The sequence below is a fragment of the Aplidium turbinatum genome, chromosome 1 (assembly GCF_918807975.1).
Source record: "Aplidium turbinatum chromosome 1, kaAplTurb1.1, whole genome shotgun sequence".
Taxonomy (NCBI): Eukaryota; Metazoa; Chordata; class Ascidiacea; order Aplousobranchia; family Polyclinidae; genus Aplidium; species Aplidium turbinatum.
The window spans coordinates 62,493,585-62,507,056 of NC_137472.1; the positions used below are offsets into that span (position 1 = coordinate 62,493,585).

General features: G+C 38.5%; 1 protein-coding gene across 1 annotated transcript in view; it reads right to left on the reverse strand.

Moving 5' to 3' along the window:
- Positions 1 to 4,699: 4,699 nt before the first annotated feature.
- The window catches only part of LOC145768272 (uncharacterized), a 111,210-nt gene continuing 102,437 nt past the window's right edge, over positions 4,700 to 13,472 (reverse strand). Inside the window, exons 7-10 of the mRNA XM_082579754.1 lie at positions 10,781 to 10,849; positions 5,709 to 5,974; positions 5,300 to 5,482; positions 4,700 to 4,753 (exon numbers count right to left, since the gene is read on the reverse strand). Of these exons, the coding sequence (XP_082435880.1) occupies positions 4,700 to 4,753; positions 5,300 to 5,482; positions 5,709 to 5,974; positions 10,781 to 10,849 (572 nt within the window). The remainder of the gene's footprint in view (positions 4,754 to 5,299; positions 5,483 to 5,708; positions 5,975 to 10,780; positions 10,850 to 13,472) is intronic.

Sequence of the window (13,472 nt, forward strand, 5' to 3'; positions counted from 1 at the left end):
GTCAAGGTAAAATCCTTCAACGACTGGACTAATATGTATACTATACATAGAGGGCACAGTTCAGCTAATTAGCGAAGCTAACGCTTTGGTTAGCGGATTAGAATTTTTGCTAACATTTAGAATTTTTAGCGGACTCGTTAGCGAAAGTAAATTTATTGGAAATCCGCTGATTTCTTTGTAGAAAGCTAACTTTTACATTAGCTGCGCCCACCACTGTGTAGCCTATACGTAGGCTAGGTCTACAGCGACAGTGTGGACATATATTCCATAATTACGCAAAGCGCTTCTTTCGAGCCTTGTTCTGCGCAAATTGTAATGGGTCATAGTCCAGGGATTTGGTAGGCTTGTTTTCGATCGTAGGCCTAACTGCAAGAGCAGAAAACCTGTCATCTGCCACGGTTAAGCGCAGGATATTCTTGATCAGTTTCATTCTGCTGATGGTCCCTTCAGCACTGGCGACAGTAATTGGTGTGGTCGGTCAGAAGAATTCTGGTGCAAATGCAAAGATTCGGATATATCTCCTGAAGGCTGTTCTTGTAACTTACGTTAAAAAAATACTTGCCGTGACAAGTCCTCTCTATTTCTCGATGACATAAATAAAACGATTCAATTCCATTATTAGTTCGTTGGCATCAATGTCTACCATTTTTTTTTTTATTTGCAGTGATTGTCCAGTTCCATTGTCCGCCCCGTTAGCTCAGTGGTTACATGCCCGCTTAAGACCACGCGGCGCAAGTTCGACTCTCGGGGTGTGCGCTTGAGCAACGCATTTCAGGACTGTTCTCCATTCAGCGGCACCTGGTGAATGGAATAATTTCCTGGCAACAACACTTCAATAATCGGAATACTTCACTCTGCCAATCTTGGTAACTGGCCTTACGTCAAGAGCCTCTACAAGTATGCGAAACTACCAGGAATAACCAATTAAGGCTTTGTCAGTCCGAGGATAAAAATTCAAAACCAACCAACCCAATCATTTTCTCTGAGATACTTCTTCAGGCTGCTAGCATTGTACAAAAATTCAAATAACTTGCACCACACCACGAGTTGGTCAAATATTTAAATTTTTCTTCAGCAGAAAGACGACTCGAATCATCAGCACATTCGTAACCAAACATTCACTTTCTACGTCGTACCGTGTTTTTTGAAAACACCTGCTCAATACCAATAAGCTCTGCTATTTCGCGTGCGTTTGTGACTACGTGGTTAGCCTATATTTCGATAGTCTTCCAAAAACTTCGGCGGAGGGGCCCTCATTCCTTGCGGGGCCCCCTCTGATCGGAGGGCAGTTGCTACGCCTTTGTCTACGACGATTTACTGTAGGTTTGAGATTCAGTTTAAGTTATTGTTAAACTCGTCATTAGATTTAGACGCGGCCTTTGTTCAATCAAAGCTTCGAGTTTATAAAGTAGGCTACGTTAATCTAAATACACATTGTCAGATCCAATTGGACCAGTTTTGCGGAATGTTGTTTGGGCTGCCATTGGGAGGTTAGGAGTAAGATTAAGGTCCGACAACCCTTTAAAATGTCTGGCGATTTCAGAAAATGCCTAATAATTCTCTAGTGTTGCCAGATCCGTGAGTTTTGCTTCGTGATTGAGGACAATTTCTAGCAGGTTGCAATATTGTTGATTCTTCTGATTTTCTATTATTTTGAATCGACTTCGAATATAATAAACACTACTTTTATTTGAAAACATCCTGCAGCACTAAAGATGCCCGACAATGGGTATTTAGCCCATGAGTAGCCTATAGTTCAAAGCTCGCTTGAAAACGTTCTATTTCAATGAACATTATGACTGAAAGTAGCGTATTAATTATCACCATTGTCATGTACAGCGCCCAGGAGCATAGTTTGACCATAGATATCTTACATATAGATATGCAACTCAGCAATCGTGGAATTATCGTCACGCTCGACTGACTTTATGGACATAATCAACAATCAAGGTTGCCAGCTTGGCTATCGTATCTATGATGGGCTATTATTGTACGGTTTGGGCTTGGCGAGTGGTGGCTTCTGAGCTCTTTTGGAATATTTTGTTTGGCGTATATTTCAAGTTTTCACAGAATAGCCTACTATGAAAAATCAAGACAATAATCTTTCTTCACGTAGGTTATGCAACTTCTGTTTCATGATCGTTGGAACTATCATTTAAGCTTATTTCCAGTGACTCATTAAAGCTTGTTGTAGGCAGTTTACAAACCTGAGATAGAGGGGCGCCGGAACGATTTTAGGGTGAGATATACGGTAGCGATAATTGCCAAACATTTTCAGGGGTTGTCGAGGATTTCCAGGGGTTGTCAGGCATTGTAGAGTGGCTACTTTCAGGCATTGTTGGGAATTTCCAGGCATTGTTGGGAATTTCCAGGCATTGTCTAGGATTTCCAGGCATTGTCGATCAATATCAGTGTTCGACAGGTTTGGTAGTCATTATGGAACATTTTCAGGGGTTGTCGAGGATTTCCAGGGGTTGTCAGGCATTGTAGAGTGGCTACTTTCAGGCATTGTTGGGAATTTCCAGGCATTGTCTAGGATTTCCAGGCATTGTTGATCATTATTAGTGGTTGAGGGGTTCGTCAGGCATTGTCGAACATTTTTAGGGGTAGTCAGGCATTCTAGATTAAGCTACTTTCAGGCATTGTTGGGCATTTCCTAGCATTGTCTAGGATTTCCAGGCATTGTTGATCATTATTGGTTTTTGACACATTTGTCAGGCATTGTCGAACATTTTCATACATTTTTATTCCCAGCTTTGCATGCGCAGCAGAATGATCCCTTTCTATTTTGCGTAGGTTGTAAACATATTTACGGTATACACAAACACAGCAGCGTTTAAATGACCTGGCTATCATAAGTATCGACAATGCCTGACAAACCTGTCAAAACCTGGTAATGATCGACAACCCAAGAAAACGTTCGACAATGCCTAACAAACCTATCAACCACTGAATATGTTCGACAATGCCTGAAAATCCTAGACAATGCCTGAAGATGTCCGACAATCAGTGGCGTAGCTAGGGGGGGAGGGAGGGGCGGACCGCTCCGGGCGGTACGTCTGGGGGCGGCACTTTCAGACTACGATTTTTGATTTTGATTATAATCTGATAAAAAACGCATTTCATTTTCACACAGGGCCGGATTTAGCTAATGGGGGGCCCGGGGCACTTTTAGATCAGGGGTCCCGTGCAAAACCCCTGCTCGCTCAAAAGCTCGACAATCCCTGAAAATGTTCGACAATGCCTGAAAATGTTCCATAATGACTACCAAACCTGTCGAACACTGATATTGATCGACAATGCCTGGAAATCCTAGATAATGCCTGGAAATTCCCAACAATGCCTGAAAGTAGCTACTCTACAATGCCTGACAACCCCTGAAAATGCTCGACAACCCCTGAATATGTTCGACAATGCCTGAAAATGTTCCATAATGACTACCAAACCTGTCAAACACTGATATTGATCAACAATGCCTGGAAATCCTAGACAATGCCTGGAAATTCCCAACAATGCCTGAAAGTAGCTACTCTACAATGCCTGACAACCCCTGAAAATGCTCGACAACCCCTGAATATGTTCGATAATGCCTGAAAATGATCGACAATGCCTCACAAGCCTGTCAACCACTGATAATGATCGACAATGCCTGGAAATTCTACACAATGCCTAGAAATTCCCAACAATGCCTGAAAGTAGTTAGCCTACTCTACAATAGCTGAAACCCCTGAAAGTGTTCGACAACCCCTGAAAATGCTCCACAACCCCCCAAAAAGCAGACAATGCCCGACAATGGGTATTTAGAGCCTTAGAGGTACCCTCTGTGACTGTGATTTGTTTTCAATCGCCAGAATCTCCATAAAGCAGTCCATGCGGAACGAGAATGTGACGTCATCACAAGCAATTCATACGTCAACTTGAAAACGAAGAAAGTTTTATTTAAACAAAAACCAAAAAAATATATTAAAAATAAAGTTGTTTTGCTGTGCCAAGTTTGAAGTCAATGCATACAGCCATAGCTACGCTGTTAGCCTTCAAACATCATTACGCACCACTGAGTTGCATATCTATATGTAAGATATCTATGGTTTGACTGTGGCGCTATATAAATATTGTTATTATTATTAGTTCAACAATCTTGCGTTATGTGTTTCGTTACAGAAATTACGATTAAACATTTTTTCCTCCAGTATAAACTTAAACTGTATATATTTATATTAAAAAAAACAACTTAATCTTGCAACACTCTAAAATTATTTACTTTAAAGTTAACTCACTAACTCAACACTTACTTTAAAATTATGTATTCTATCGACATGTTAACAAATAAACTGATTTGACGCTACCTGCAATCAAGGCTCATCTCGACAGCTACTTTCAGTTTCTTGACTTGAAACCTTTATTAAAATTTGAAAAAAAGTCTAATCTGGCAACACTTTACAATTGACTCACCTGGCAACACTGCAAGCTAATAAATTGATTTGAATTTTTATTGAAATTTTTAAATAAAATTAATAATTTGCAACACTAGATGTCGTTGAAGAGAAGTGAGCCCCCAACACTTTCATGACAACAATTTCATTATCGCAACGTTGAAGTTTACGTTGATACAACGTCGTCTATCGTTGATACTTCGTCGTCGTCATGTCATAAACAAAGAACGGATAACATCAAATAAATAAACAACAAAATCTTTCAATCATCGATCCTTGTGGATGATGAAGTCATTGGGGCGAACCACGATCTTCAACTTCTGTAAAAGACGAAGCGAATAATTAAATTAAAGACGTTTCCACAACTTGGAATACTTTGGATCCTTCCAACTGTGTATTGATGGAACGTCGTTGAATCAATGTAATGTTGATGCAAATACTTCACGTTGATGTTTATTGACGTAGAATCAACGATAGAATAACAAACCTTGGTGATTGTAGGCTACCATAGGCTAGCTAGGCTACAATTACCAGAAGCAAAATATTATCAACAATTCGAGGTTAGAGTTTGGTAGATGTGACGTTAGATAACGTTGATACAACGTAATGTACTCTTCATGTTATGTTAGATAACGTTGATACAACGTAATGTACTCTACATGTTATGTTAGATAACGTTGATACAACGTAATGCACTCTACATGTTATGTTAGATAACGTTGATACAACGTAATGTACTCTACATGTTATGTTAGATAACGTTGATACAACGTAATGTACTCTACATGTTATGTTAGATAACGTTGATACAACGTAATGTACTCTACATGTTATGTTAGATAACGTTGATACAACGTAACTTTCACCTTATTGTCCGACCGATCCAGAGCTTCCTTCAACATGGATCGTTCCATCATGTTCGCAAATCTGTTCCCCCCATCAACATCATCGAGGCAACGCCACATCTCAACCCACTCCTCAACTTTGCTCATTACCTCGATGACGTCATGGATAGATAGGAGGTTGTATCGGAGATCCATCCGAACAATCTAAACACAAATAATTATGATGCAACAATTAAATAATGTTGTTGTTTGCGACGTTTTGCTTATTTGTGAAAGTTTAACAAAACTTAAATAATTAAAATTGGAAACTGATTTGGAGTCGGACGATAAAACAATGTAAAGTAACGTTGAATCAACGTAACAACTGATGTTAATGCAACCATGGATCAATGTAATTAAACGTTGGTTATAAAAGTTAAACATGACTTACGGATCCAGGCATCGATTTGATCGCTTCCTTCCATGGACGGAATTGGTTGGAATTCATTTCGCATCCGGCCAGATAAAGCTTTCCAATCCGCCCTGGCATCAATTTGACGAATGACGTCACCGCATGGATGTCATTCTGAGAGTCGGAGGATTCCATCTGTATCCACCCTCCATCAAAATGACGTCCTGCGGCCACGGTCACATCCTCGTCGTTGCCTTCCCTCAGGATTCTGCTGATGGCGATGATGGAGCGAGCATCATTGTGATCTAACAATGCAGGAATAATATCAATCAATATTAGCTCGGCTAACCAGGTTGTCATCTAAAACCACAGTTTGGTTCTAAACATAAAATAATCAAACATTGAATCCAAGTTGTTTACTTAAGAATAAAACATTAAATTATTTATCTCGTAAACAAAATACAAACAATTATTTTGAACCAAAAATCATTGTTTCGTTGCAGATTAGAAAAGTTTTCTGTGTCCGAGACTTTAAAGTTTTCCAACTCACAAGTTTCTGTTTTCAAGGTTTTGAAGTTTCTCAAATTAAGGCAGAATTGCTTATCTGGCAACACTTGCATGGGAAAAATAGCCACAGCCTTTAAACAAAACTTTTTAGGTTGAAGTCAAAATCACAATTTGAAAAATAACCTGAGCAGTCTTAGGCTAACTTTGCAGTTAGAAACTAAACTTTTGCTAAAACATGAAACTAACCAAAGCTTGCAAATTGAAATAAACTTTGATTTCTTTTTCGACAAATCTTCGAAGCAACTTTACAACTTGATCAAGAAAATTTCTCAATCAGTCATTTCTTGCTGAAACTTCATCCAAGCTGATGCTTTTTGTTCCACATTTAGAAGACAAGGACAGAAACAAACTTTAAAACATTTCTCTGGTGAAACTGAGCGAAATGATGACTGAATTATAAGCTGACACCAACCATTTCTTTCGTGCTTCTTCTTCAACGACCAAAAACAAAATGACTGTCGCCTGCTGATTTGCGCGGGAATTTTTGTACAGAGTTGCCAAATAAGTTTTTATTTAAAAAGTAGTTGACGCAACAAATAATAGAATAAAGATAAAAATCTAAACTACTTTGGGAAAACACGTAAGGCAGTTTTTTCATATTTTTTTAAATTAAAATAAAATATACGATCAGCTTGCAATTTTCAAAGAATACACACATACTCCAAAAAATGCAAAGTTTAGCTTGTGAAAAATTGTTTGAATTCTGTTTCGGCAACTCTGCTCTTAACCAACACAAATTGTCGTCTGCAGGTTTGCGCGGGAGTTTTATGCGTAGTGTTTCCCATAAAAAATGGTAATCAACGAAAAATTTAAGGTGAAAGTTAATGCCAGGTAAATGGATTGTTTGGATTTTTTATTGAAGCTATATCAGATTAAATCATTTTTAACGTTTTGTCTTGTGAATATTCTATTTTATTTTTCTGAAAGGAAGTAATGTTTTCTAAGAAACTTTAAAAGTGGAAGAGGACAATTTGACAAAAAGCTTCGTTTATTTACGTTCAAAATCACTCCACTTGAACAAAAAGACAATAAGTTGTAGTTATGTAGGCTATTGAATGATTTTAATGTTTCTATTTTGACCGTGTTACTCCATTGACTACGCAAATGTATCAATCCCGAAATCTCAGATGTGCAATGCAGATTTGTGAAAGACAAAGGAACTAGAAACGCCACATTCCTAGTCAGGAGGACACTTGCTGAGAGGTCGATAGAACACAGGGAAGACCTGTACCTCTGCTTTCTGGACTACAGCAAAGCTTTCGACTGTGTTCGACATGAGCCACTTATGGCGATGCTTGACAGGTTAGACACAGATGGTAAAGACCTCCGACTTCTCAGAAATCTCTACTGGGATCAATCAGCAGTAGTCCGGATAGATGGCGAGCTGAGCAAGTGGACACAAATTAGGAGAGGTGTTAGACAGGGGTGCGTAGTCTCACCTGATCTTTTCTCACTCTACATCGAAAAAATTATCTTGCGACATCTAGGTGAAGAAGAAGGCATCTCGGTAGGCGAACAACACTTCAACAACATAACATACGCAGACGACACGGTACTAATCGCCACATCAAACTCCAGTTTACAAAACTTACTCGACATAGTCATTAAGCAAACTGAGAACCTTGGACTTAATTTGAATGCAACGAAAACCTTCTGCATGACTATCTCATCAAAAGAAATAACTCCAGTATGCACAATCAAAGTACAGAATACAACGGTCTCACAAGTAAATAGTTTCAACTATCTGGGTTCTATAGTCACTTCGAATGGTCGATGCTGGAGCGATGTAAAATCAAGAATTGCACAATCCAAACAAGTTTTCATCAAAATGGCCAAAATACTGAAATCTAAATCAATCTCTCTAAACACTAGAATAAGAATTTTACATGTGTACATTTGGTCAGTTCTGCTATATGGCTGCGAATCCTGGACTGTATATGCCCGCAGATAGAAAAGAAGATCAACGGTGCTGAAATTTGGTTTATTCGAAGAATGATGGGAATTAACTCCCTAGATAAGATCACCAACGAAGAAGTGTGGAGACGCTCTGGGTGTACCCCTGGCGTCCTCATCACAACTATCAAAAAAAGGCAAATGATATTTATCTGGCATGTCTACCGCAAACGCGAAATTGAACACTCGACAATGATGGGGCGACTTCCTGGTCAGAGGCACCGGGGCGTCCACGTTTGGAAATCTTTAAAAATCCTTCAACATGGACAAACCAAAATTTTGAAAACTTAATAAGAACTATGGACAATCGATCGTTGTGGATACTCACGGTAGCTGACGCCTTATTCAGGCATGGCCGATTATGATGATGATGTAGGCTATTGAGTGATTTTAATGTTTCTATTCATAAAAATATATGTTATATAATGCTTCTAAGTTACGTTTCTTTTGCGTTCCAACAAAGATAACTAAAAATTGAATTGAATACATTAACTTATACTGGTAGGGATATGTTAACTGCGACATGTTAGCAGCATCGAGACATGTTAACAACGTAGCTAGATAATTTATTTTTAAATATTGATCCTGAGATTCATTTTATTCAAGTCCCTGGATTACAAGCTGTTTCAGTAAAAGCATTATTTCAACCGTTTCATTAAAAATAGCTACGAACGCTACTGCACACAACAACAAAAATTAGTCTCAATTACAATTACTGTAGTCTACGTAAAAATGTGAAATTAATTACATTTAACTTTGATTCAAATTTTATCTGAACCATTGGGGACAGAAGAAAAAAAGCAAATCGAAGTCAAACCTTCCCCGATTCATAGGGGCAGCCACTTTTTAAGTGCAGTTATAGGTTTTAAAACAAAGGTATCGAGTTGAATTTGGTTAATGTCTAAACGAGACTTGGATTGGAGCCGACATTAGCAAAACAGAAGAGAGTGCTAAAACATTGCTTCACTGTTATCTAGATGATCTGAAGGACTCACTGCCAGAAGACATGATAATTATGACTTGTCAAGTGTTACAAAACTTTCTCAGTTGAATGAATCTTAATATGCAGTTTTGACTTTGAGTAGCGGTTCTACTATAGAATTTGGAACTGGTAGGCTACCAATGAGATTCTCGCAGGAGCGTTGACAGGATTTCTTGCGCCCGGTACCACTTTATTTTCGGGCCCCCTTCAGCGACAATGTTATGAATATAAAGGTTGTGTACAAACTTTTATTGATGTCCTTTAAGCATAGTCATTTAACAAATCTTGCGCAATTTTTAAATTTCTTGAACCGCAAAACTTACTATCTCTATCTAGTGGTTGCTTTTTTGAACTTTTATTTTTCACATAGCGCTAGAGTATTACTTTCCGATTCCATTAATGTTTCACTGGTCATTCTAAGCTTTTCAGAAGAGAATTTAGAGCAGTTAGTGCAGACGATCAAAAAGTTTTCAATTTGATTTGGGAAAGGTTTTTGGGCCTAGGTCAAACATTTGCTGATTGTTGCAATCTAAAAAGTGGTTTTGGTTTAATTAATAGTGCAGAAATAGGGTTAGCAATCGTCTTACCTGTGCCATTTCAGTTTTTGAGTTTAAACAAATGTTAGCCTATTTATTTTGAAATTCGTGTTTCGGGTTATTTCACTAAATATTCGTGGTTAGGGAAATCACTATACTAGATTAAATTCTTATTTTACTGTTTAGTGGCTGAAGTAGCTATTTTACCACCAGAGGTCTGAAGTGGGCCTGGTACCTAGAAGGGGGCCCGGTACTTTACCATCTGACGGCTGAAGTGGCTGTTTTAACCTTTGATGGCAATTCTTTTAGATCTAATTAACTTACTGTATATTAACTTCTTGATAAAGTTTGAAATCGCGGGGAATCTTTTAAATCCAGGCCCTTTAAATATTTCGGGCTCGGGTCCAAAAGTGCCACCAAGACCACCCTGCCAACGCCCCTGGATTCTCGTGACCTAGATAAAAACACGTCAAAGACACACTTTTAGTATATCCAAAAAATACTCATTGCTTTTCAACTGTCCGTGCTCTTTGAAAAGGTCAAGGACCATAAAATTATCTCTGGCAGGGTCTGAACGTACCATCTGGATCTGCTTGTCAACGCTACTGACTATTAGTGAGATGGTTGACAAAATATTTGATGACTTGTGATAAGTTAGACCTTTGCAGAAAAATCTGTTTGAGTTACTTCAACTTTAAAAGTTCTTGCTGCCTAAAAGAAATGAGTACTGTTGCTTGAATGTGACCTAGAGATCACGATTTTCCACTTTATTTTGCAACCTACAGCTTACTTGTCATGCTCTTATGCTTACCGTGCTCATATGATATCTACAGTCTACACTGATATTTGCTGCTAGAACCTTTGTTTCCTAACCTGGCTCATTTTATTCACTTGGCAATTTTTCATCTTTTGATCGTTTTTAACCTGAAATTTAAACACTTTTATAAACAAAACTACTTAAAAATACAACGATGCAATATTGTTTTCAGTTGCCTAAATATAGGCCACCTCAAAATTGGTAAAACATCCTTAACATAAAAAACTGTGCTGACCAGGTAAAAACATTTACTTACCAACAGCAACTTTTCGAGTTCTTTCATACAGCTCTGAAAGAAATACTTTCCGTTTTTGCAATTTTTCATCTGAAAAAGATTAAATCTCTCATGTAAAACATATTCATTTTTTCACGTCCTATTTACGTTATTTATGAGTGCTGGAGTGAACCAGCTCAGTGGCCAAATGGTTTTGCCTTCGGGTCTGATACTGGTAGATCTGATTCCAGTTCTGTTCGGTATTAACCAGTTCGGGTCAAACCAGAGACTTTAAAGTGCCTCTGACAGGAAAATAAATTTGCTAAATTTACCTAAGATACCAAAGAGATGACACTAACAAACTTCCCTGACCAGCAAATCGTAAAAAATATCAACAAGCTACTAAGTTACACGCTTGCAAACTTTCGTTCATTTTCGGCAAATCTGGCAATCAGTCAATAACGAAAATAAAAACGGCAACACCGCTGTGACGTCACCGTGGGTGGGAAGGATACATTCTTTCTCTGTGGTGAGTTGGTAAGGTATGGTACGACTGCTCCAAAACGTCAATGTGTGGGGCTCTATTGGTCTAAAGCATGTGCAAAATGAGAATTACCGAAAGGAAAAAGTCACCTTATTATTGCTATCAGGTTTAGATCAAATAGATTGAGCTTATTTTTATCAAACAGCATCTCAATTCAATTGAAATTGCAGTTTTTCTAAACTCTTGTAGGGCTACAATTTGGATAATTTTTTTGTTTGTCCTAATCTGGCTATAGCCATTTGCAGTGTAACAGCAGTATCTCACAGACAGTACCCTTAATTTATGGTTGAGGTAATGCCTGGAAATTGCTGTTTATGTGACAGAGTCACTGACAAAGACGTGTGCTATATTTTCATGCTTTCAAACAAAACAAGGTGCTGAGAAGAAAATAGTCAAAGTTTTTTTCAAGTCTTCGAAAGTGGGATGGACCATACAAAACTAGTCGTATATGTTCTCTTTACTTCAATGGAGATGATTTTGTTAACACCACAAACCCGATTTGGATCTTCTCAGCAATGAGTGGCGTGCTGGGAACTGTAGGTGGTGCGTTTGCTACAAGTGCGAGTCTATGTCCCAGCCCAATGAATGTGTATGTTGCCATGAAGTGCCACAGACGAAAGCACTTTTGAAGAAAGACCCATCTAGCTGTGTTACCAATTTGACCCATTTTGAGGCACACTTACATCCTGCAGTTCTGAGGACTTTTTTTATGAGGAGCAGGAAGAACTGGAGAAAAAGCAATTAACCGAAAGGAGAAAACGGAGACCTATCGAAAGAGTAAGGATGCTACATTAGGCTAAAAATACCCTAAACGCTAAAGAATGCACACTAAACAAAGTGATTTTATTTCCTTGCAGGCAGTATCGGTAATTAGTCGCTTACAGGCATGTATTGGAGTGGATACTACAAGGTGGTACTCTCGGAAGCAACAATCGGATTGTGCTGCCATCATGCATTGTTTGGCAAATCCGAAACAATTTTAAAGTCCAGATGGCTATTACACCGGTTTTCAATGGCCAACTGAAGGCACATTATGAGAGAGAGAGAGAGAGAACTTTTATTTATTTATGAATAGTGATGATGAAATAGATATGAATGATGATTCGTACGATTTCTTCATTTTTCACTTCAAGTATATTTTAGGTTTTGTAGGAACGTATCCAGTACAGTTTTATTAAACTGCAAAAAAGAATAAATATTCGAAAAAAGCAACCGCTTGTACCAACTCCGACCAAACTGTGATCCACCAATTACATCTAGAAAGCATTTGTTTTATTCGTCGCTAACGACGCCCACCCACGATGACGTAATACCACCAAAGTCGTCGCAGAGCAGTGAAATATGGATTTTCGCCTGTGGTGGCGCTGTGGAACTGTCGTTTTGTATAAATTTCGCCCTTACCAGTCGAGCTTCGAGGTTAAGATTAAAAAGTTCGTTAAGCATAATTCTGCGCTAGAAAATGCTTAGAAAAGTTACTATACTTGGGTCCAACCTGTCAGGGGCACTTTAAAGACGATAGAGATTGTTCTCTTTTTGGCATGACGCAGTGAGAATAAGTCGGGTAATAATGTGATGACATCGTAAACTTGATATAAAATTAAAAATGAGCCCTGTCGCTAAAAGACCTTAAATGTTGTAAAGCGACAGTAAATAAAACTACCCAAAAAGCAAATCAACAGTTTTTGTTACGTTTGCAGTCGTTAAATAATAAAAAGGTTGATTTACTGTCTGGGCATAACATTATTTTTACTGGTGGACGACGCGCGTGCAGCACAGCAAATAGGTTACACAAGCGCACACACGCTGATTGACATCGCAGGAGCCAGTCTTGACGTTTTCCGCAGGCGGATTTTTTTCCCACGAACTTAATTTTGTGAAGGGTTGCTGTTAAATTATGTGAATTTAGCCAATAACTTAGTAGTAGCATCTTATGAAGTATATACATCGGAGCCGGAGCTATTTTTCAAATAACTGGCTCCAGCTCCTGCTCCACTTGAATTTCACGTAGAGCTCCGGCTCCGTTGAAAATGCACGGCTCCGACTCCAAAGCCCTGCTCCTAATGACAATGACATAAATCAAATACACTCTTCCAACCTGCCTCGAGCCAGCATGGAAGCAGTGCAGTTTTTAGATTTAAATGGTATCAATATGTCAATGGCTCATGGATGTAGATAACTCATGTTGATGCG